This window comes from Piliocolobus tephrosceles, chromosome 11 (assembly GCF_002776525.5).
Source record: "Piliocolobus tephrosceles isolate RC106 chromosome 11, ASM277652v3, whole genome shotgun sequence".
NCBI classification, from domain to species: Eukaryota; Metazoa; Chordata; class Mammalia; order Primates; family Cercopithecidae; genus Piliocolobus; species Piliocolobus tephrosceles.
The window spans coordinates 118651524-118677022 of NC_045444.1; the positions used below are offsets into that span (position 1 = coordinate 118651524).

The 25499-nt window shown below is 43.8% G+C and overlaps 1 protein-coding gene across 2 annotated transcripts in view; it reads left to right on the top strand.

Annotated features, from left to right (window-relative positions):
• The window catches only part of DIS3L2 (DIS3 like 3'-5' exoribonuclease 2), a 351252-nt gene that overhangs the window by 239930 nt on the left and 85823 nt on the right, over nucleotides 1-25499 (top strand). For both annotated transcript variants that reach the window (XM_023193873.2, XM_023193874.2), the window contains one exon: nucleotides 7031-7110. In XM_023193873.2, coding sequence (XP_023049641.1) covers nucleotides 7031-7110 — 80 coding nt within the window. The remainder of the gene's footprint in view (nucleotides 1-7030; nucleotides 7111-25499) is intronic.

Here is a 25499-nt window from a genome sequence, read left to right on the forward strand (position 1 = left end):
AAGACAGAAAAGGACACCTTTGGAAACAATAACACTGTGGTGTGACCACAGGATTGAATGCCAGGAAGTCATGAGTTCTAATCCTAAATGTATTTCCCAAGACACAGTGGCAAAATTGAATGGAAAAGTGCTCCACAAAAGCCCTTTGGTCATTTTTTCATTCATCTGTCTATCAGCTGTTCATTACATATGTGCCTTCAACGTGCTGGAAAGGATTGTATCCGTTCAGCCAATCTCATTACCAGACCTGATACTGGCTCCCAGCCTGTCACAGCGATAAGACATGTCCATAAGTGGCCACCAACATGCCAGAGACAGTGGCTGTTGCCATCAGAGAGGGGCAGGTTGCAGGCGTGGGTAGGGCGGATAGGGGAGAGGTGGCTTCCATTCTGTGGGGCTGTGAGGGTTTACTGGAAAAAAGCTGGCATTGCAGCCAGGCCTTTAACTGCAAGCTATCTTAGACATTGGAGATTGGTGGAGTAAGTAGCCCAGTATAGGAACAGCACAAACAACATTTCAGAAAGCAGAGGGTATAGAGAAGAATTTAGCACACGAGGGACATAGGGGGAGCATGCAGTCTAACTGGAAAAGTACAGGTTGGGGCTGGGTCATGAAGTGCTTTAAATCCTAAACTGACTTTGTATTTCTCTCGGTAAGGAGTTGATGAAGGTTTTTGACCAATGCATGCTTTAAGATGCTTAATCTGGCAGCATCCGCAACCTTGGGGAGAACAGTTTCTGTGATGTGGTAGGGGCCATGGCCAAAATCCAGTGAGGTGAATAATGACAAAGTGGTGAGTAAATGTTGCTGTGGCCACTAGACAGCTTCTTCCAGCTTAAAGGAGGTAGAGATGTTAATACCTTGAGGAACCTGAGGGTACAGGGTCAGAGGAAGAGTGTAAATGACAAAGGAACAGAAATTATTTCTAAACTTTTGTTATTTCCTAGGGTTATTGGTGAGGTCTTAAGGGATTATAGAAGACTTTTACTTACTCTTCACGTGTTAATTCCCAGACCAATGGCTTTGGGTAAAACACAGTCTTAGAAGTTTTCTGTCTCTTTAAAAAGTTCTCCTAAGCCCTTTAGTCACGTGCCTTCAGAAATTTTGGTTACATAACGTTGCTCTGAATTGGAATTCTGCAGCCTCATGAACTGGAGTCTCATTCTTTCCCTCCCCCACCTGGCACTTTATTTTCTGCGGGTCAGGGTTAGCTTCTTTCTAACCATTGTTGCGGAACTCTTTAAATATTTGGTCTCACAGGTTCTAAAAGCTGGCAGGCCAGGCTGCTCCCTGCAGGTTGTGAGACCAAAGTCTTCCAGAAAAGGAGCCAGTAAAATCCCAAGCATGTTAACCGAGTGTAACAGCTGCATGGTGCACCACCCCCATCACCCTCAACCCTGCCGCACAGGGCTGGGCTCCCAAGTGCTGAGGCCAGCAGCTCCTAGCCACTGCGGCTTGCAAGCAGAAGGAGCCCTCATGCAGCACATCGTGGTAGGCTCGTAATTGCGGTGATGACAACAGATTAAATCACTGGCTCTCAGCACTGAGGACGGGTTTGTCAGGGTCACTCACCGTTCCTTTGCTTCTCCCAATTTTCCATAGTGAGAGAGCAAGCTTGGAGTCTGCTGCTACAGTACAAATGCTTTCTGAGAGCCCTCTGAGTTTTACTGTCGAGAGGTTCATTCTCTTAGTAGTCTAGGCTGCATCTTTCTTTCTTCCAGCATCCTCTCAACACATGATTCTGGAATGTTGTAATCCCTCAATATACATATGTATTTAGTTATACCCTGCTTTTATCCAAAAATATTTGAAGGCAGTTTACAGATATATATACACACACACATATATATATACACACACACACATATATGTGTAAAATGCAGTGAATTTTGTTGTTGTGTATGGAGACAGGGTCTTGCTCTATCACCCAGGCTAGAGTGCAGTGGTGTGATCTCAGCTTATTGCAACTTCTGTCTCCCAGACTCAAGCGATTCTCCTACTTCTACTACTAGCTGGAAGTAATAGTAGACTACTCCTACTGCTCAGGAGTAGTCACCTACTTCTCCTGAGTAGCTGGGACTATATGCTCATGCCACCACAATGGCTAATTTTTGTATTTGTTTTAGAAACAGGGTTTCACCATGTTGCCCAGGCTGGTCTTGGACTCTTGGACTCAAGCAGTCTGCCCACCACGGCCTCCCAAAGTGCTGGAATTACAGCCATGAGCTACTGTGCCCAGCAAGTGTTTTTTAAAAATTAGGAAATGAGGCAAAAGGAACACGTGAGTAGGAAAATTAGGCACAGCCAGGATAAGGGTTAGTTCACAAAGTGCAAACTATAAATAAAATCTCCTAGAGGCAAGTTAGGAAGGCTTTCTGAGTTTCCTAGCAGCCAAAGCAAAAAGGAAAGCTTTTTAAAGTTTATTTATTTTATTTTGTACAGCAGACAATTCATATAGCATAAAAAGGGAAACCATCGAGGATAAAATTTGTGTGTCTGTAAGATACAGATTGTCATGAGAAGAGTGTTTCCTTATACTGCATCAACTTTCCCCATAAGTGCACTCTGTAAAAGGATACTGCGTGGTCAAATGGGCCCTTGTTCTCCCTGCTTCCCTACAGTGATAGCATAGTCATTTGGTTGACTTCTTGCAGTGTCCCTTGGGGTAGCCTTGGTGGCAAAGCCCCAAGTAGGACGAGGGCACCATGGGAGGCCTGTGCAGAGTGTTTCAGTGCAGTTCTTCGCATCTCCAAAGGTGCTCCCTTGAGGTATCTTGGTTCTGGGAGATGCTGTCCCACAGAGAAGTGCCAGGAGCAAATGGGTTGGGCAAGAACTATTGATACCGGCATATTAAAGGCTCCTTAAAGCCCTACAACTAAGAAATCAGCCCAGTATTTCCCAAACTGATTTAATCACAAGACCTTTAAAAAAAAATTAAAACACTTAATTGGCACATTCAGAAACGTTGATCTAAAACAGGGGTCAGCAAACTTCCTGCGAAGGGTCACATAGCAAATATTTTAGGCACAACTAAAACAGCTGTCTGTCACAGCTAGTCAGCACTGCCATTGTATAGAAAAAAGTGTGGCTATGTATGATAAAGCTTTATTTGTGAGTAGTGCAATTTGAATTTCCACTATCATTTTTGCGTCACAAAATAATATTCTCCTTTTGATTTTTTATTTTTTAGTCATTTCAACATACAAAAACTGTTCTCATCTTGCAGGTCATTCACAAACAAGTGGCAGGCCAGATTTGACCAGTGTAATATGGTTTGCCGATTCCTGATCAGGAATAATGTTTGGATGGCTTACCTTTCCAGCCAGCAAGCCTTCCTGAGTACTGTTTGTCAGGTTCCATTGTAATTTAGACTTTTATGTTTCTGGTTTAAGAGCAGATTAAAAAGTGTTAAAGGTAATAGAGAGTTGGTTTGAGTCCTTACAGGCTAGTCTAGGATTTTCCTTAGAAAGCAGTTGTGGGTGCTCTCAAAGAAGACATTTACAAACTGATAAACAAAGTCTTACACAGTCACATATGGTTGAATCAACTTCAGGCTGGAAATGTCTTAATGGGCATTATCATTAATGCACTGGATCCATAGAAGTGAAAGTCTCAAAGCACCCAGAGACATTTAATTTTAAGAAAATAAAACTTCCTAGTCAACCCTCCAAGTAATCTAGTAAACTATGGCTTCCCACCCGCAACCAGGCTAATGGAGTTCTTTTTGATTTTGACTAGGGGAACTTTTTTTTGGCTTTTACGATGTCATTATGATGAAAGAAGAAGAACCAAACATTCCTACTACCATGTCTGACTTTTTACTTTCAGTTATACAAGTCCTTTTTATTGAGTACTCAGTGTATATAAAACATTTGGTTAGGTTTTATGGGAGATACCAAAAGGAGACAGAAGTGGACACTTCCTTCTTTACCTTGTGAGCCAAGTTCAAGATCCTCATCAATTACAGCCCATTGCTGTGGTGCCAGGTCTGATTTCACCTCCTGGGCACTTCCTATTGCCATCCATCTGTTCATTCAGCAAACATGTCTGAGATGCGGCCTCTGTTCAAGGCTCTGGGAACACAGCCCTTGGAGCACACGTTCCAGGAGATCAGTGTTTCTCTTCTCCTCTGGCACTCTTGCTTACAACGTCTTTTATATAGTGGAACCAGAAATACTTTTGTATATCTTGAGACTTGAACCTTCATGTTCCCTACACTGTGTGTGACTCTCCTCGAAATATTTAGTGGGAGAGTGGGTCTCCCGATTAACCACCCTTTCTGGGATCTGCACTCTAAATGCTCTTGTTCCCTCCACCTGAATGGCACCCAGCTTTCCCTGCCCTATTTTCTTAGCATCCAGTGGGGACACAGTTTTTACCAGATCCATAATCTTGAAGCCATTAACTATATTAAGCCAAATGCATCTTGTAACAGATGTTACAAGATAGCGAAATATATGTACGAACAATAATACGTATCTGATCAGTTGTTTTTTGATTGAGGAAGATTCTCTACAGTTTTGATTTTTTCCATTTACAAAAGTAATATTCAATTGCATTGAAAAATTTTAAAAACATGAAAAAGTATACATTAAAGGGAAAAAAATTAATCCATAAATCTAGCACCTGTCGATCAACCCTATGAATATTTAACATATATGTTTTACTTTTCTTGATTTGAAAGTCACATTAATTTTTTTAAAAAATAGTCAACAATAAAATTGACCTTCTTTTGCTGTATGTAAAATTCTGTGAATTTTAAGACATGTATAGATTTCCTTCCAGTCCCCCTGCTGCCCCCACACAAGCATCCCTTTCCTAGCTCTGGCAGCCACTGATCTGCTCTCTGTCTTATCTCTGTTTTCCTTCCATTCCGTTCCATTCTTCTCCTCTTCTCCTCTCCTCTTCTTCTCCCCTCCCCTCTCCCCACCCCCCCTTTTTTTTTGTTTTTGAGACCGAGTCTCTCTCTCTTGCCCAGGCTGGAATGCAGTGGCACAATCTTGGCTTACTGCAACCTCTGCCTTCCGGGTTCAAACAATTTTTCTGCCTCAGTCTCCTGAGTAGCTGGGACTACAGGTGTGTGCCACCATGCCCAGCTAACTTTTGTATTTTTAATAGAAATGGGGTTTCACCATGTTGGCCAGTCTGGTTTTGAACCCCCGACCTCAGGTGATCTGCCCACGTTGGCCTCCCAAAGTGCTTTGTTTTCTTTTTGAGAGTGGCTCTTTTCACTCAGTTCAATACCTTTGAGATTCATCCAGGCTGTTGGATTTATGAATAATTTGTTAATTTTTGTTGCTAAATACTGTTCCATTTTGGGAGTGTACCACAGTCTGGTTGTCCATTTACCATGTAAGATTACTTTTTGGGTTGGGCATGGTAGCTCACACCTGTAATCCCAGCACTTTGGGAGGCCAAATTGAGAAGATCCCTTGAAGCCAGGAGTTTGAGACCAGCCTGGGGAACAGAGTGAGATCCTGTTTCTACAAAAAGTTTTAAAACTACTCCAGTATGGTGGCATGCACCTATACCGTCAGTTGCTTGAGAGTCTGAGGTGGGAGGATCATTTGAGCTCAAGAGGTTGAGGCTGCAGGGAGCCATCCAAACAAGGTTATTATTTTTTAAACATTTGACATTTTTGAAATTCTAAAGTGTCTTAAAATTAATGTATATATTTAATATGGTGGCGTTTTTATTTCTTCAAAAGCTGTTATAGAATTGATGGTGCATCTTATAATTAATACTCTCTTAGGATCGAAGTATTGTGGTTAGGATTAGAGAGGGCTGTTGGGAGTAATTAGGAGTAGGGTAAGTGGACAGTTAAGACTGAGACAGAGAAAGGCCCCGAGAGCTTGTGGCAGGCCAGCACAAGAGCAGCTTGGCAGCCTCTGAAGACAGGTTCTCGCTCTGTTGTCCAGGCTGGAGTGCAGTGGCCCAATCATAGCTCACTCCTGCCAAGGAAGTTTTGAACAGAGGAGCAACACCAGGAAAGAAGTCTTTAAGAACAAAGCCTGTCTTATCATGGTTGGTACAAGTATGGACAACATCATCAGTTTTGATGAATCAGCAAAAGACAGAGAAATGGTGGCAGTGCCCTGCTAGTACTGGTTGGAGTGGAGGAAGAACCTAGGAAGCAGTGAGCACTGACTAGAGAGTGTGCCATGGAGGCAGAAGGGCAGTTGCTGCAGAATACCCCAATCTCCAGGCAGTGCCCAGGCAGGAAAGGCCAGAGGTATGGAGAGCCAAGGACAGCTGCTGCCAAAATCTTTAGGTGTTTACATGGTGGGAATGGGTGGGTTGAGTCAGGCATGCTATATGGGACACTATAAAACAGAATGAGAGTTTCACAGGTTAAGAGTGCAGTGTTCATAAGGATACTGTGCAAAGATAAAATGGTGAACTTAGTATAAGCTTGGTTGTAGTATATAATTAATTCTGTGGAAACAGACTGTGATTTGTGCTACTTCCAGGTAGGCTTATTTTATGGTTAACTGTACGGCCCAGAGTTTTTTTGCAAAGCTTATTGTTGGGTCTCATCCACCTGTATCGCATGTCAGATGACTTATTCTTTGGCATACCCCCATTTTTTTCAATATAGGAGAATGAACAGTAAATTATCTTCATAGAGGTCCTTAAAGGACAGCTTCCCATCAAACACTGGAGAAGGATATTTTACCAAAGTTGTAAATTGAAGAGTAATTTACCAAAGTAACTTGCCCCTCTTGTCGGCCAACTCTTCTTGAGAAGCCTCGTTCATGGAAGCAGCCTCATTTTCACCCACTCACATCTCTTCTGGCTTGGGGTGAAGGAGAAGTAGGTGCCAGTTCACACAGAGGAAGAGAAAATCACTCACCCATTTGTCTCTTCCCAGTCTCACATTTAACTAAAGATCTCATTCTCATAGAAGTTATTTTTCACTTTCCCTAACAGAGCACATATGCAAAACTCACTGTTCTTTAAAGCTGTACTATGATGGGGTAAAGTTGCTATTATTTGTGGCATTGCTAATTGTTTCTTCAATCTTTCCTAGAAAAGACTGTATCTTCACCATTGACCCATCAACCGCCCGAGACCTCGATGACGCCCTCTCCTGCAAGCCACTCGCTGATGGTAGGATGGAAATTTCTATAGCATCCTGAGCAGCAGGCAGTCCGCATGCCTGTGTAGTTTACCTGGCTGCCCTGTGCTCCCTAAGCAGCATACTGTGCAAGGCTAGATTTGCTTTGTGCCTGAACTTGCCGTAGGCCTCTGAGCCTTACAACTATGTGACCTTAAGGTTGTGTTCCTGGGCTGGGCGCAGTGGCTCACGCCTGTAATTCCAGCACTTTGGGAGGCCGAGGTGGGCGGATCACAAGGTCAGGAGATCGAGATCATCCTGGTTAACACGGTGAAACCCTGTCTCTACTAAAAATACAAAAAACTAGCCAGGAGTGGTGGTGGGTGCCTGTAGTCCCAGCTGCTGGGGAGGTTGAGGCAGGAGAATGGCGTGAACCCGGGAGGCGGAGCTTGTGGTGAGCTGAGATCGCACCACTGCACTCCAGCCTGGGCGACAGAGTGAGACTCCGTCTCAAAAAAAGAAAGAAAGAAAAAAAAAAGATTGTGTTCCTGTGGTGACATTGGTGAGGGTGAGAATGAGAAATATTCTCTCACTAGACTCTTCTTGGGCCTCAGAAGGGGCAACAGTGAGTGCAAAAGAATGAATTGCAAGCCTTGGCCCTTCAGATAGTTCCAGTGTTGGCGTAAGGTATCACAGAAAGAAAGTTCCTAAGGGCTCTGCTTGGGAGAGACATAGGGTTCTTTACCTGAATTTAACACCAAATAATGTGATTGAAGGGGTACTCTTCAAAGTCATGCTTCCAGTTGGGTAGCAGGAACACTTTCCCTGAGAACTGCCTCTCTAGGGCTGAGCTGGAGAAGCCTGCGCTACTCCCAGTAGGTTTTCATCTATCCAGCAAGCTGAGAAAGGCAAACTGATAGGGGCTCTTTAAACATTCTTCTGGGATGCTACCGAGCAGGTAAAAGTAGGATTGAGGCTAGTTGTCTTTGGAAATTATAGCTGGAGGAAGGGAATGCAGCAATTGACTCTCAAAGGAAAAATGTGTAGGATGTGAGAAAAGTGAACCCTACCAATCCTCCCCTCCCCCTCCCCTCCATTGCCCTCCCCTCCTCTTCTCATCAGAGTCTCACTCTTTTGTCCAGGCTGGAGTGTAGTAGCATGATCATGGCTCACTGCAGCCTCAATCTCCCAAGCTCAAGTGATCATCCCACCTCAGCCTCTCAAGTAGCTGAGACTACAGATGTGCACCACCAAGCCTGGCTAATATTTTGTATTTGTGGTAGAGATGGGGTTTCACCATGTTGCCCAGGCTGGTCTTGAACTCCTGGGCTCAAGTGATCCATCCACCTCACTTCCCAAAGTTCTGGAATCACAGGCATCAACTACCATGCCCAGCACCCGCAATCCCTTTTCTAATACCGCAAATGTGCTGCTTCTAGTTTTTACCTATTTCTTGCCCCTCTCTAGGGTGGCTTCTGGGTGACTGCTTTGGCTTTGGTCATCCTCACAGATGATCTTGGCACTAACATGGCCTTTGACATTTGCCCAATGTGGATATCCACCGTTGCAGTTTCAGTCTGCTACCAAGCATTGATGGCCTAGTGGCCTAGTCTTTTAAAACGTTGCAAAGATGTTCATGTCTCCCACTGACACAGAATGCTGTAGGTTCAGTATGTATAATCTCTTCTCTACTGTGGTAGATGGGGAAGCTTAGTAGATAGAAGGCTGAGAGATGGAAGACATCATTGCCTAAGACTGTTTTTATCTTCCTTGAAACTATGGGCAAGATTGCTCAATATTTTCTTTTTTAAAAATTAATTAATTAATCGATTTTTAGAGACAGGGTCTCACTCTGTTGCCCAGGCTGGAATTCAGTGGCTCATTGCAGCCTTGAACTCCCAAGCTCAAGCAGTCTTCCTGCCTTGGCCTCCCAAAGCATGAGCCACTGTGCCCAGCCTCAATATTTTCAACTAAAGAAAACCGAAAGAAAGATAAAGCATAACAAGAGAAAAGGTCCCCTGGAAATTTTAGAGAAATTATATCTTTTTAAAATCCAAAATCGAAGCAGCCTACTTCAAAAGGCAAGTACTGGCTTGATTTCTTACATTCTTAGCAATCTCTGTTGCATGCAGAGGCTTAGGCATACCCGCTCGGTATGTAGATGCCACTTCCCTAAGCCACAGTGTGAAAAGTGCCCCTAGGCTGAAAGCCAGGTGACCATGGATCTCATTCCTCATATTTTCCTTCCCTCTAGGTTCACACCTCTACTGTTTGTGTAATGCTTGGACAGAATTGCTTCCTTTGTTTTGTCCAGTTTCATAGTTGATAATAGCAGAAGGGTACATCTACTACCTGTTCCTCTGTCTCAGCTGGCCTGGAACCCTGCACCTTGCGGGGATTCCAGGGAGCTGGCATATGTCCTACCCTACTCACTGCATACACTGCGGTTTTATGTCTAGGGTACAAGTGTGTCAGCAGAGGTTTCGTAGAGGAAGTGGTCAAAGATATGGTAGGAAATATAGACTGGGGACAGATTTGAGGACAAATTTTCAGACCAAATAGTGTTTTTTGTTTGTTAGACAATGGAAAGGCAAGCAGATGTTGTTCAGCAAGAGAGCATTCAAAAAGAGGAAAATAATTTAGCACTTCAAGGGAAAGGAGAGAAACTAGAGGCTGGAAAATGAGTCAGAGAAACATTGCAATAGTTATGGACTTGGACTAGATGGTAGCAAAATCAATAGGGGGATTGGAGTGGGAAGGACAGATGTGAGAAAGGGATAATGACAGAAGAATCTATGGAAATGAATGCTGGGGTTGAGGGAGAGGAGTCCAAGATGGTGCCAAGGTTTCAACCTGGATGACTGGGAGATGGAACCCGTAAGTTAGAAATGGGAATCAGGAGTACAAGCTGGTTTGGGAGAGAGTATGTTGGAGTGGAGTTGTCCGTCTGATGATATTTATGTTAGTTGCTGCAAATTCTTTGTAGAAGAGCTGAGGTATGTATAAATAAGCTAATTAGACGCAGCCCATGGAATTATATACGAAGAGCCCTGGATGAGAGGAAGCAATGCACCAAAATGCAGTGATTTTATTTGAATGATGGGATCATAAGAGATTTTTTTTCCCTTTCTTTAGTTTCCACATTTTTACAATGTGGCAATAATAGTTTTATAATGAAAAAAATTGTGTAATACAAAAATATTATGAGGTGCCAGAAATCACAGGCCGCTCAGTAGCCTGCTGCACCAGGTGACCAGACACCTTCCAGCCACTTAGTTTCTCTGTCGTTCCAGAGCAGCAGTTTGGCAGAGCAGCAGAGAAAGGACATGGAAAAGGAGTCAGGGAAGACTCCGAAAAGGCCTGAGTTGGTCGGCAAACAGTTTTACAGTGGCACTTCTGCAGTTGGCCTTTGTGACAATAGTTTCTGCCAGGGCCATTTATCCAAGGAGTTGAAAAGGGAAAGTCAATTCCAGTTTGGATTGGGGTGAGATTGGCTAAGTTCAGGTTGAGGTAGTTACCAGTTCATGTCAATTCTTGCTTAGGGGAAAAAATGTTAAAGTTTCAAAAAACAAATAGTGTTTTCTTGGCCTATTTGTATCATCTGTTGTTTTGTTTTGTTTTTTAAAAGAAACTGTAAAGTTTAACTTTCCTTTGGTTTCATTAAAATTATCTGAATGACCATTCTGTGAAAAGCAGACAGATGTACATACCTAGTCTTCACTTTCCCTTTTGGTAGAGTTGAGATGTACTCCAGGACTTGTTAGCAGTGTCTATCAGGTGAAGCACTCCAGTGATCAATTCAGCAAATCACAGTGACCACCTGTCTACCAGTAGATCATAATTAGGTTGCAGGCGGAGGAGAGGGTGCCACCTATCTTCGTGAAATCTCAGGTTGGAAGGGATTCTACTAGTCATCCAACCTGGTAATTCTCCACTTTTCTTAGCCTGAAAATACACTTCAGGAGAACACTCCCATGAGCATTACCCAGCAATGTAGAGTTTTTTTTCACCTTTGTTCAAGAAAATATTTAGTGATGTAAATGAATAGGAGTGGCGTTATAGTGATAATCCAGAATCTGGAGACAGTAATCGTGCGCCTCAGTGTTTTATTATCGTGCCAGATCACTTGCAGCCTACCTCACAGCTGACCTTAACGCTCAAGTGTGGGAATGCCACAGTTGTCAGATCACCCTCTGGTTTTTTAATTACCTCCACCGCATCCACTTATGGAATGTCCAGATTGCATTTAAACTTTCTACCTTAGAGGCAATTCATTCTGCCTTAAGATGGCTTGACTGTTAGGAAATCCTTCCCTGTAATGATCTGAAACACTGCTCTCTTCCTGTAATTTTCCACTCATTAGTCCCATTTATGCCTCTTGGGGCCCTATAGAACAAATCTAGTGTCTCATTTGACGACCTGTCAGTTACTAGGTAACAGTTATCATGTGTCTTCTGAGTCAAAAATTCTCAACTTAGCATCCTAAATATTCTTTGGTATCCAGTGGATTATGAGGTGTGAGCCCATCTCCCATGTCATGGAGTCATTTCTGATTTTATGAAGTCTGAAGTTCATGGCTGCCTGTATCCAGACTTCGCCTCCCTGGCTATTAGGGCCTGCTCTCTTCTTGCCGGTTCCTCCTTATTGGGCAGGACTGGGTTCAGAGTAACAGCTACCCATTCTCTTCAATTAATCAAGCATTGTGGCTTTGCCTTAGTCTCTGAGGGAAAATTGTCAGCCTGACCAGCTAGGACCTTTATTCAGCTTTTCGTTGATTCAGGCTCCCAGCAGATCCTGCAGGAAATTGAACTTCACTTCTCCAGCATCTTGTTTCTCTAAAGTTGTATTCTCTAATGTGTTCTCTGCCGTTGAACTTACAGGGTTACCCTAGCCAGGCCTTAGAAATGAATGAATGGGAAGGGGGAATGATGGTTAATGGGTTTCAGTTTCTTTTTGGGTGACGAAAATGTTCTGGAATTAGATAGTTGATAGTTGCACAACTTTGTGGACATACCAAAAACCACTGGGGGAAAAGGAGTGAGTGAATAAGTGAATGAGAAGAAATAAACATATCCACTTATCCTTGAGGCTTTCTGGAAATTGTAGTTTACACACCTTAACCACAATTTAGCAGAGGTCTTTACGGAATGCCCAGCTGGATATCACAGTCACATCCCTCATGTCCATCTCTCCTCCTTGCTGCTTTCCTCTCTGAACCATGAAACTGCAGCCCGGGTGCACAGCCCTCTGCTCCGCTGCCCTCTCACATTTCCCATCCCCACAGAGTACAGCCATCTGACTCAAAAAAAGAAGGGTCTGTCCCACTATCTGGATAGAAAATACTTGGTTAAGTTAGAACAGCATCCAGCCTAAGGGGCCTCTGGGGTGCATATTACCTACTGTGCTCAAGGAAGCACCAGTTTTCCTGCCTGGATTGTCTCTGCGGCCTGCCTGGTTGCATGGCTTTTTTGGGGGAGGATGGAGCAGACAGCTCTGTTCCTGGGAGCTCATAGCAATAAGGGAGTAGAGTGAGAGTCTAGGAGCAGTGCCTGTAAGGATTTCAGAGAATTCCTAATAAACTCTCTGGCTCCCCAAATGGTTATGTTTGTCACCTGCTGAGAATTTCCTGTATTGACTGATCACCTTTGGAGGCAGTGAGGAAGTAGGAGCTAGAAATTCTTGTGTCCCCCTATGTGCCAGGCTTTAGCTAGAAAACCTGAGGGATAGGATGGGGCGGTAGTTGTTTTAAAGAGCAAAGGGCTGAGATGAAGTCACTGGACCTGCTACTGGGAAGAAACGGGAAACCTGAGAGTCCTGGAGCTTCTGAGTGAAAAGGCTCATGCATGTCTCTAGCAGCCAGGCCAGACCCTTTTCCTGGGCTCTTTTCTCACCTCTGGAAGACTTCTTCCCAGCAGTCATTCACCCCAGCCCCTTTACATTTCCCTTTGCCCTGCTTCCTCCTCTTGCTGTACCAAGTGAAGTCTCCCTCATCCTATAAAACCTTCCTGTACTCTGCTTCAGCTCCAGAACTTTCACTTGTGTCTGTCAGGACACCTTGGAAGAGTTGCCTTTACTTGCTATTGCTTTCTCACTTCCCGTGTATTCCTTATCCCATTTGCAGCGTGGCTTCAGAATGCTGGCTGCAACAGGTTGCCCCAGCCTCAGTTCACTAAGCATCTCTACAGCACTTGGCTCTTTAGTCTGCTCTTCCTCCTTGAAATTCACTCACTGTTCCTTGGACTGAAAGGACCCTGCCTGCTCTTGGTTCTAAATGTGGGCTTTTCTTCTCCAGTCGCCTATTTAACTCACCTTTCACTGCCCAGCCCTTCAGGCATCAGTGCCCCTCCTTTCATGCTCTGCAGTCTTTGCACTTGGTGTCCCCTGTGCCTGGTTTCCCCTTTCCCTGCAAAGCCACATGGCTGATTTCTCACTTCCTTTCAGGTTTGATTGGTTGCCTTCTCAGTGAAGCCTTCCCTAGCCATTCTGCCTCTGATTCCACCCCTCTCACCTAGCCACCTTTCCATTTTTTTTTCCTCACCACTCATCACTTGCTAACTAACATAGGTCAAAGGTGGCTTTTTTCTTTGCTTTTAAGATGGAAGATAATTTGATATGTTTATGTTGAGAGCTAGGAGATGACAGAGAAGGAAAAGTTGAAAACACGGGCATGAGGAGAGTTGATTGTTTTGCAGGATCTTGCAGAAGAAGGTGGGAGATGAATCAGAGCGTAAGTGGAAGGCAAAGCCAAGGCAGAGGAAGAACACCCCTCCCCTCCCCTCCCGTTCCTCCATCCCCTCCCCTCCCCTACCCTCCCCTCCCCTACCCTCTCTTTTTGGATGGAATCTCGCTCTGTTGCCCAGGCTGGAGTACAGGCTGGCACAATCTTGGCTCACTGCAACCTCCACCTCCTGGGTTCAAGTGATTCTCTTTCCTCAGCCTCCCGAGTAGCTGGGACTACAGGTGCATGCCACCACGCCCAATTAATTTTTGTATTTTTAGTAGAGACAGGGTTTCACCGTATTGGCCAGGCTGATCTCGAACTCCTGACTTTGTGATCTGCCTGCCTCAGCCTCCCAAAGTGCTGGGATTAAAGGCGTGAGCCGCCGTGCCTGGCCAGAACACCTCTTTCTATGAGACAGAGAGGCAAGACATAGTTGATGGGCCCCTGCTAATGAGGGATCACACCTGGCCATACCCACTTCCACTGTGAAGTAGAAAGCCGAACGCTGCTGAGAGGGCTGACGGAGTGGTGAAGGAGATAGTCTGAGTGAAAAAAACAACGCAAACTGCCTTTCCCCTGCTGCCACCCTGCAACAATCAACACAGAAGACTGCTATGACCAAATACTTGGGTGCTTTTTTGCCATACACAAGGCAAGCAGTTAGTTCTGCAGCATATGCCAGAGGGTGTCCTCCAATTCAGTTCTGATATTCTCTGCCTGGAGATAGCATCAGATCCCAAAGATTGAGCTCCTGGTCCCACAAGACTGCCTCCTGCTTCTGATGCCAGTTGCAGGCTCCAGGTTGGTTTACTTGTGATTCTGTCTGACCAGCTATAAGTTTGGGATCCTGCAACCCCCTCCTTGAGTTTCATTAATTTGCTAGAGTGGCTCACAGAAAACTCAGGGAAACCCTTGGGTTTAGTGGTTTATTATAAAAGATATTGCAAAGGATACAGATAAATGGTTGCCTAGGGTGAAGTATGGGGGAAGGGATGTGGAGCTTCCATGCCCTCCCCAGGCATGCCACCTCCATGTGTTCAGCTCTCCAGAACCTCTCTGAACCCCTGTCCTCTTGGGCCTTTTTTGGAGGCTTCATTCAGTAGGCATGATTGAAGCGTGGACACCCATGTAGAAATGTGATTGGGCAAAAAGTGTTTGATCTCAGTGACAGACTGAGTGGAGAAACTCAGCAAGGCCTGTCCAGGTGCTTCTTGGCCTCTCTGTGCAGCATTCCCTCTTCAGGTTATCGGGCAGGACCCCTTTTGAAATGGAAGTCTTCCAACCCACAATCAGACAAGGTAAGTCAGAGAACATTTTAATAGGAAGAGGGGAAGATTAGAATCCTGCCTTGGGGAGAAAAAGAAGCTGGTGAAAGGAGGGCAGGAGAAAGAGAGATTCAGTGACCTAAAGCTCCCCAACGTTTTAACAAAAGACTGTAATAAGCGCTATAGGAGTCATAAGCGAGGAACCACGGATGAACACACACGCGCGCCCACACACACACACACACACACGTCCATGTCACGCACACATCACAGATAGGATAGGGAACTGACCAGGAATCCGTCAGACAAAGCATTGGCAAACACTGCTCGGGTATATCTGGGTTTGAATCCTACAAAGTCTGGAGAATAATAAGATTTTCTTCAGTAATTCTCCGCCTCCCAGGTGTGGGAGCAGAGGTTGCAGAGATCCAAACTTGGAGGTTTCAGGCCGGGCACAGTGGCTCACACCTGTAATCCTAGCACTTTGGGAGGCCAAGGTGGGAGGCCGAGGGGGGAGGCTCATTTGAGGCCAGGAGTTCAAGACCAAACTTGGGAGTTTCCTGGGAGGGAGAGCTGGAGGGGCAACAGGACTAGGGTCCCACTGAGCCTGTTTCTTCTCCGCCCCTTGCTTTTATGATAGAATTGGCCGGCATCTAATCAAAGTTTTACAAAGTAATCCTGGAACCACATTTGATTCCTTTTCCTCTCCAGACTGTTGTCATGGTTTTTTCAGTAATTTCCCTCCCTCCTCACTGTCTCCCATCCACCTTGCTGTCCAGTTATCTTTCCTATGTGGCATGCACAAGGACCAGATCATGTAGCTTTTCTACTTGAAAACCTGCTTGTACCTATGGGTTAGGTCTGCAGTTCTTTAGCAGAGCTTTGTTACCAAAGCCCTTTAAGATTAGTCCTCAGTCTCCTCTCCTGCCACCCCACTTCCCAGCACTGCTTCCCTTAACACATGCACAGTGGGGGCTGGTCACTGCAGGCTCTGCTGATCTGTGCCCTTTCCTGCCTCCAGGCCTCTGCCTGCTCCTTTCCCTCTGCTTATAAGGCCTTGCCTCCCTGCCTCCTTCTGTCAGATGAAATCTCCTTCTAAGAACAACATAAACCTCTGCAGAGCTTTCCTTTCCTCCTCGCGGAATGCATTGTTCCTGTTTATCCTACCAGCAAGTATCCTTCATGTCTTGGATATAGCAATAAACATCATTACTTCTGGATTTAATTCTCTTTTTTGCTTATTTCCTAAGAGCAGGGTGTTCCTTGGATATCTCTACTTCCTGAGTACCTTGGATATCTCTACTTCCTGGTTGCTGCCCTGCATTTTAAAAATGTTTGGTCTAGTTAGATCTAGCCAGGCAACCTATTGCATACCTTCAGTGTTTCACTCCTTTTTCTGGTTCTTGCCTTGCCCCTTTATTTCTGTGTACTTCTGTCCTTAGTTTTGCGGGTTGCCTGTGGGTTTATATCCTGACATATAAACCTGATCCACTTTCTCTCCTAAAAAATTTCTTTGGAATTGGGCATACTTTTCCCTTATTCCATTCAAGTGTTTCAATCCATCTGTCATGTCTCAGTGATACCTGTAAGATCATTGGATTTATCTTATGTTCATGCTGCTGTTACTGCAGCTCTGTGAATTGGCCCATGTGAGGCTCACTTCCTTCTTCTTATTTCCTTGGCAAGTGTCTTACGTGGCCTGCACTGCTCTTCTCTTTTCATCCCTATAGGCTTCCGCAGCAACTCATGTCTTCATTTTATCTTGTCGTTTCCTCCACTTCCCTCCTGCCTGTATCCTTGCTATTTTCAAATTCAGTAAGTGCTAATTTTCTGATAAAATTAACTTCCTGAATGAACCCTAACATGGTAGTAAAACAAACTTTGTGATCTAAATGCCAATTTTTTTCCCTTTAGTTATATTGACAAATAGTCTTGCTAGTTAAGAAATGCCTTTTAAACACCAAGTACAGTGCTAGGTGCAGTAGCTTACACCTATAATCCTGGCATTTTGGGAGACCAAGGTAGGAGGATCACTTAAGGTCAAGAGTTCAAGACCAGCCTAAGCAACTTAGCAAAACCCAATCTCTACAGAAAAATTAATTAATCAATTAATTAATAGCTGGGCATAGTGATGCACATCTGTAGTCCTAGAAGACCACTTGAGCCTGGGGGTTCAAGCCTGCAGTGAGCCAAGATGGCGCCACTGCACTCCAGGCTGGGCAATACAGTGAGACTGTGTCTCTAATGTAAATAAATAAATAAACACCAGGTATCTCTTCAGTCGCAGTGCTCACCTAAGTTGGGAGAAGTAGAAATAGGAATTTCAGAGCTGGGCATGGTGGATCACGTCTGCAATCCCAGGACTTTGGGAGGCCGAGGTGGGCAGATCACCAGGTCAGGAGTTCGAGACCAGCCTGACCAACATGGTGAAACCCCGTGTCTACTAAAAATATGAAAATTAGCTGGGTGTGGTGGCACACGCATGTAATCCTAGCTCCTCAGGAGGCTGAGGCAGGAGAATCACTTGAACCCGGGAGGCGTAGGTTGCAGTGAGCCAAGATCGCACCACTGCACTCTAGCATGGGCGACAGAGCGAGACTCCATCTACAAAAAAAAAAAGGAAAATAAATAGAAATTTGATAGCGTAAAAATCCAGGTATTCCTTTGGTAGCAGATAGATCTTAATGCCATGTTGATAAGACACTGGAAATTAGAAAGTTTGTTTTTAGACTGGGCACGGTGGCTCATTCCTGTAATCCCAGCACTTTAGGAGGCTGAGGCAGGTGGATCACCTGATGTCAGGAGTTTGAGACCAGCCAGGCCAACATGGTGAAACCCTGTCTCTACTAAAAAATACAAAATTAGCCGAGTGTGCTGGCATATACCTGTACCCCAGCTACTTGGGAGGCTGAGGCAGGAGAATCACTTGAACCCGGGAGGTGGAGGCTACAGTGAGCCAAGATTGCGCCACTGCACTCCAGCCTGGGTGACAGAACAAGACTTCATCTCAAAAAAAAAAAAGTTTGTTTTTATGTTTTATCTCTTGGGAATGTAGTTGGGTAGCTAAGCTGGTATATGGAGATAACACCAAGGTACTGTAATTCAGGAATCAGGTGACAGTCCAAAAATCAGGTGACAGTTTAAAAATGAAAGTCAGCTTTATATGTAGGGTTTCCTCTTGCCTGGAGATCTGTGAAACTTCAGAGTGAATCTGTTATTTTAGTTTGCCTATGGCTGAAACAGAATGTTGGCAGTAGTTTTATTCTCTTGAGGGTCACAAAGCCCTTTGAGTATTTCATGATAGCTATGGACTTTCTATATATAGTAGCTATATAAAATTTTGCATAGAACTTACATTTCCAGTAATATAGTGGAATGGATATCCTGAAAAAAATCTTTCTTCACTAAAACTCTGTAAAATGATGCACTTTAAAAAAATGTATGGCAGAACTGGTAAGAAAGTATGGAAAATATATAGAGGCCAGGAATAAAACAAGAACAGGTATACTTCGTATATACCAAAGAAGTGTACATATGTTAAAGAAAGCAGCTTACCTAATGGCGTCGTTCAATTCTTAGTAGGCCAGAGATTTTGCTCAGGACCTGAATTAACACTACCTGCATAGTGTATAACATTTCTTTTCTTTCTTTTTTTTTTTTTTTGAGATGGAGTCTCGTTCTATTGCCCAGGCTGGAGCGTAGTGGTGCGATCTCGGCTCACTGCAACCTCTGCCCCTCCAGGTTTAAGCAATTCTCTGCCTCAGCCTCCGGAGTAGCTGGGATTACAGGCGCATGCCACCACGCCTGGCTAATTTTTTTTGTATTTTTAGTAGAGACGGGGTTTCACCATCTTGGCCAGGCTGGTCTTGAACTCCTGACCTTGTGATCCACCCACCTTGGCCTCCCAAAGTGCTGGGATTACAGGCATGAGCCACTGTGCCTGGCCAGTCTATAACATTTCAAACCAAATATTTATTTTAAAGTGGCACCAGGTAGATAATACTTCGAGAAGCTGGAAGAATCAAAAGCGTATTTCTTCTGGAAGAATTAACTCTCAATCAAACCTTTAAAGATTTGCCACCGATACAGTTCTAGTAAATATTATCTCACTTAAAAAATCATGAAACCCACAGGAAATAAGGTACCATGAGTGAAAGCAGAAAACAACAAATATTGGAATCACATTCACAAAGACTTTAGATATTAGAATAATTGACAATAAAATAAGTATTTTAATATATTGAAAGAAACTAAAGAGTGAATTGAAAGTATGTTAGAAAAAAAGATATTAAATGACTAAGAGATTTGAAAAAAGAACTAAATAAAACGAGAAGTGATAAACTAAAGTAAGTAAAATTTAAAACTCAACAAATTGGTTTAACAATTAGACTCAGTAAATAGAGAATTAGAGAACTGGAAGGTAAATCTTAAAAAGTCAAAGTATAACACAAAGGGACAAGCAGGATTATGAAACAGTGGTTAGAAGACTTGGAGGATAGAATGAGAAAGTCTAATTTTAAGAGTTCTAGGCGAGGCATGGTAGCTCACGCCTGTAATCCCAAGCACTTTGGAAGGCCTAGGCGGGAGGATTGCTTGAGGCCAGGAGTTCAAGACCAGCCCGGGCAACATACTGAGACCTTGTCTGTATAAAAAATAAAAAATCAGCTGGGCATGGTGGTACAAGCCTGTAGTCCTACCTTCTTGGGACTCTGAGGCAGGAAGATCACTTGAACCTAGTAGTTTGAGGTTATAATGAGCTATGATTGTGCCACTGTGTACTCCAGCCTGAGAGACAGAGTGAGACCCTATCTCAAAAAAATAAAATACAGTGGAGCTTCAGCAGGATAAATAAATGGAATTCACACCTAGATACATTATATTTAAAGAAGATCTGGAAATCAACCAGAAAGATAGACTGTAGCTGACTTCTCAACAATATCAATGGAACTCAGAAAGCAATGGAAAAATACCTGCTGAGAGAAAAAAAAAAAAAAACATTCAACTTAAGAATTATTTGCACAGCAAAACTATCTTTCAAGAAAGAAGGCTGATGAGTAAAGACATATTACTTTTTTATTGTGATAAAATATATGTAACACAAAATTGGCTATTTAAATTATTTTAAAGTTTACAAATCGTTGACGTTATTTACATGCACAATGTTGTGCAGACACCCCTTTTTTTTAAAAACGTTCTCATCATCCCAAACGGAAACCCTGTAACCATTAAGGAGTAATTATTCATTCCTCCTCCCCACAGGCCCTGGTAACCTTTAATCTACTTTTTTGTTTTGTTTTGTTTCTTTTTTTGTTTTCAAGAGGGTCCTACTCTGTCACCCAGGCTGGAGTGCAATAGTGGGATGATGGCTCACTGCAGCCTCCACCTCCCAGGCTCAAGCTGTCCCCCAACCTCAGCCTCTCGAGTAGCTGGGACTACAGGTCTGTGCCAACATGCCTGGCTAATTTTTGTTTTTTGTAGAGACAGGGTCTCACTGTATTGCCCAGGCTGGTCTCAAACTCCTGGGTTCAAGTGATCCTCCCACCTCAGCCTCCCAAAGTGTTGGGATTACAAGCATGAGCCACTGCACTCAGCACAAATAGATTTTAAGGTGGAAGGCATTACTAAATGTAAAGAGAGTCACTAAATTATGATTAGAAGGGTCAATTTGTTGGGAAAATATAATAATTCTAAACATATTAACAAATAATATGGCTTCAAAATATGTAAGACAATACTTGACGGAAACACAAGGACAAATTGATAAATTCATCATCGTGGTGGGTTAGTAACCTTTGTTGTATACCTTTCTCAGGAAATGATAGTTCAAACACACCAGAAATTCAGTGTAACTATAGAAAATTTGAATAGCACAGATGATATTTGCTGTAATAGCCATATCTAGAATATAGTACTTGCAATAAGAGAATACACATTGTTCTTAGAGCACACAGAAAACTTTTATAAGTATTGATTCTGTATTAAACCATTAAGCCTATTTCAAAAAATCATTGGTATTATTCAGATCATGTTCTTAGATTGTAATGCAGATTAGAAATAATTATAGAAAATTTTTCCATTTTAATTTGGAAATTTTAAATAAACTTCTTATTACACATACACAGATTAACAAAAATTAAAGTTTGGCAATATCAGGTTGTCTTTTTTCACCCTCTACTCGAAGAGCAATGGCCAGATGCATGGTATAAATCAGCATGTCCTTGATGCTGTGTCCCCTGTTAATGCCTTAAAGATAAGTTACCTACCTTCTCATAGTGACTCTACCTTTGTTGTTGCCTTTCACATGGAATTCAGAGTGTCTTCTTCCTTAGGACCTAGGGTTTCTACTCCTACTACTTTCCTCAGACCATCCAAAAGCTACTTAGCTCTTTGAAATATGCTACATGCTGACCTGCTGGCTACCAGTGAGCTAAGGATTGCTGGAAAGCCTGCACTACAGGAGACCATCAAAACAGAAACTGCCTTGTCTGATCAAATAAACCGAGATACCTGAAGGTTAGCAGTAGAGAAAGGGTTCCCAGCTGGGACTGACAGCTGCCACATGTGGGCATTCTCTCCTTGGACGTCTGCTCACCCACTTTTGGAGCGGGCAGCACTTGTTGCCACCTTGGTCTATGTGTGATCTCATAATCTGTTGCTTCGTACCTCACACACAATTGAACCTAGACTGTAACTTTTAAACAGGAGTTTGCTAAAGATTGGAAGATAGCAAAAGGAAAATAAACAGAGAAGAACATGAAGCACCACAAAGTGGCTTGCTTTCCACTGCTCCCAAATCTAGGCCCACCTGGGCCCTGACCTGTCCCCACACTGAGCATCACCCTGGCAACCCACATCTCAGCACCTGCCCTTTGAGAGTCTCAAACTAAGAGGTCTAGAAAGAGGTCCAAGGGCCTACTTCTTGCATTTTACATTTCCCCTCTGAAGACTTGCCCCTTCTTCCCAGGAAGAGTAATGTTGGGGGGGTTCATCCCTTTTAGGGAAGTGTACAGCATTCCCGTGCCTTATTCTGCAACCCACATCAGGACCCTCGCCAGTGCACTACATTGGCAGTGGAAGACCTGCATACTTCAGAAGCAGAGGTCATCTGGTTATACCATTTAGTAGGAGATCTAGTTTGCAGCTTCCCTGCTACATACTCAGCATCCAATCCTGAGCTAATTGAAAGAAACCATTCCTTTATATTGTGCTGTCCACCACCCCCAACTTTGCACAGTGTGCTTTACCTCACCTTTCTGTCCTTACACCCCATGCCGTCACAAACCCCCAGTTGACAAGGTATAGAAAGATGGAATCCAAGGCCTGTGTCAGATAGGCCATTGGTTGGGGAAATAGCTTTAAGGTCAGTCAGTCTTCAAGCACAACCTTCACCACAGCCTTCCACTGTGTGAACTTACGGAAGCTCCACTTATGTCCTGCCTCAAAGGAGGGCCCGAGCGGACAGACATGTGTGTATCCACATGTATCCTTTATGTTCTCCTCTGCCTGGCACATGCCTGCCCCTCAGGACTGGACCATTCCTTTCAACCATTCTTCTCACCTTGAGTTGTCCTAGTCTCAACTTTCCAGCAGGTGGTCTTGCTGCTGTTCCCCTATTTCAGTCCTTCTTTAGTTTTCTGGAATTTAATTTACCTCAGACAGAATACCTAGGTTTAAACCCCTGGAGTTAGCCCCACATATACTCTTAGCACATAGGTTATGTGTCTCCCTGTTTCATCCACTTCAGTGAGCTGAATCCTGAAATGCTGCATTTCAAAAGGATGCCCTTGCTGAAAATTGAAGACTGTACCATGGGAGGCACCTCACATTTAATTAGGAAAGTTTAATCTGCTAGCTGTTGGAAACATAAACATTCATAGCTTAAAAATAAGATCTACATGCACCATTTAATTTAACAAAAAAACTATGCATAAAATCTGTGCTTTGTATTTTAGAGGGGAACCCTGATCACTCGTCAGTAGATCTTGGAAGAAAAAAATTCCAGCTGGGCACGATGACTCACACCTGTAATCCCAGCACTTTGGGCTCACACCTGTAATCCCAGCACTTTGGGAGACCGAGGCGGGTGGATCACCTGAGGTCAGGAGTTCGAGACCAGCCTGGCCAACATAGTGAAGCCCCATCTCTACTAAAAATACAAAAATTAGCTGGGCATGGCGGGCACCTGTAATCCCAGCTACTCAGGAGGGAGGCTGAGGTGGGAGAATCGGTTGAACCTGGGAGGTGGAGGTTACAGTGAGCTGAATTCATGCCACTGTACTCCAGCCTGGGTGACAAGAGTGAAACTTCATCTCAAAAAAAAAGAAAAGAGAAGTTCTACTTCAGGGCAGTTTTCTGCTTGGATACGTTTCTGGGTTTTGTCTCTGACTTCTTCATGATGCCCAGTGCTTCGAATGCTGTTCCTCCTACATTCCTCTTCCATGGGAAGTCATTGCTTTTTTTTTTTTTTTTTTTTTTTTTTTTGAGATGGAGTCTTGCTCTGTCACTCAAGCTGAAGTGTGGTGGTGTGATCTTGGCTCACTGCAACTTCTGCCTCCCGGGTTCAAGCAATTCTCCCGCCTCAGCCTCCTGATTATCTGGGATTACAGGCACACGCCACTGTGCCCAACTAATTTTTGTAGTTTTAGCAGAAACGGGGTTTCACCATGTTGGCCAGGTGGGTCTGGAACTCCTGACCTCAGGTTTTCCGCCCACCTTGGCTTCCCAAAGTGCTGGGATTACAGGCGTGAGCCACCGCGCCCAGCTTTGTGAAGTCATTTCTAATCCCATTTTGAAACACTGAATTTTTTCCTCTTGCAGTGTTTTATGTCAGAGAGCTTTCTGACCTCAAGCAGATCCCAGGCAACTCAAGTACTTGATCTCAGTCATATCTTATTTTTGTAGTAGGGCCCTTGATAATGAACCTGGGAAGAGAAATGGGAAATTCTGTAGATCTGTCAGCTCATAAGGAAATGCATGTCTTCTTCATTCATCTGGGGCACTGGCAAGTGAACAATTTTTTTTTTTTTTTAAGAGCTAGTTTTGCTCTGTCGCCCAGGCTGGAGTACAATGGCGCAATCTTGGCTCACTGCAACCTCCGCCTCCCAGGTTCAAGTGATTCTGCTGCCTCAACCTCCCTAGTAGCTGGGACTACAGGCACCTGCCACCACACCCAGCTAATTTTTGTATTTTTAGTAGAGATGGAGTTTCACCATGTTGACCAGGCTGGTCTTGAACTTCTGACCTCAGGTGATCCACCTGCCTCAGTTTCCCAAAGTGCTGGGCTTACAGGCGTGAACCACGACACCCAGCCAATGAGTGAACAATTTTAACTGTCCTTGTTGTATGATCATTTTTTACTGAATTGTACCTTGACTCAAAAAATCCAAATAACGGAATAGTCATGCGAGGGCTCTGGCATGGAAGTGGGCTTCCTGGGATGCTTGCCAATGAGTTCCTTTTTGAGGACACAGAATCTAAGTGGAAAGATTAAGTGGAGAGGCAGCTCCACCCTCTAAGTCTTATTCCTATGTTCCATTCAAATCTTGCTAGCCCGATTTCTGTGGGGTCTGGGCTTTGGAAATTCTCTTTTTTCGTGGATGTCTCAGTGCACCTTGTTAAACCGAATTTGGACTGTTTTGTGTTCATCAGCTTCCAGCTCTGCTGATTGGTTCCAGTTTCCTTGCTCATGAAAGCCAAGATAATCTGGCATCCACCAGTCAGGCATCCTTAAGTATCTGGCACCAAGGTAAACCTGGAAGCCAGTTAAGAAGTCCCAGTGATCCAGCACACTCACTGCATGATGAGAGACAGTTGTGGCATTCCAGAAAGAGCATTGGAATAGGAGCAGGAGAACTGGGTTCTTGTCTCATCTTTGCCTCTACTGCATCATGGAAATTTGGGCATTTCTGTGATTTCTCTGAAATTCTCTTTCCTTAGCTATAAAATGGTAGTTTGAACTAGATAGTTTCTCAAGTGTCTTCCAGTTCCAAATTACTGAGTATATGAAAAACTAAAAGAGCTAAGCTTCATTTATGCCTGTTGTTGCAGAAACACAACTTAGCTTTAAAGATATTTACAGTAATTGCCTAAAGTTGCATATACTTCTGATCCTTTTCCACAAAAGTAGTTTGTATAACAACAAAATGAGAAGGGACACGGTCCATACTCCAGAGGAGAGAATTAACCTCTTCTTACCTCAATGTTCCCTGACATTAAGGGGGATAATAATATCTAACTCAGAATTATGGGGAAGACTAAATGAGATAATCCCTGGCACTTAGAATATCCCTGGCACTGGAGAAAAAGGAAGTGTTAAGTGAAAGTTATTATTAATATAAAATTAGAAAGATTAAAATTTGCATGGGCCACAGTGACTCACGTCTATAATCCCAACACTTTGGGAGACTGAGATGGGAGGATTGCTTGAGCCCAGGAATTTGAGACCAGCCTTGGCAAC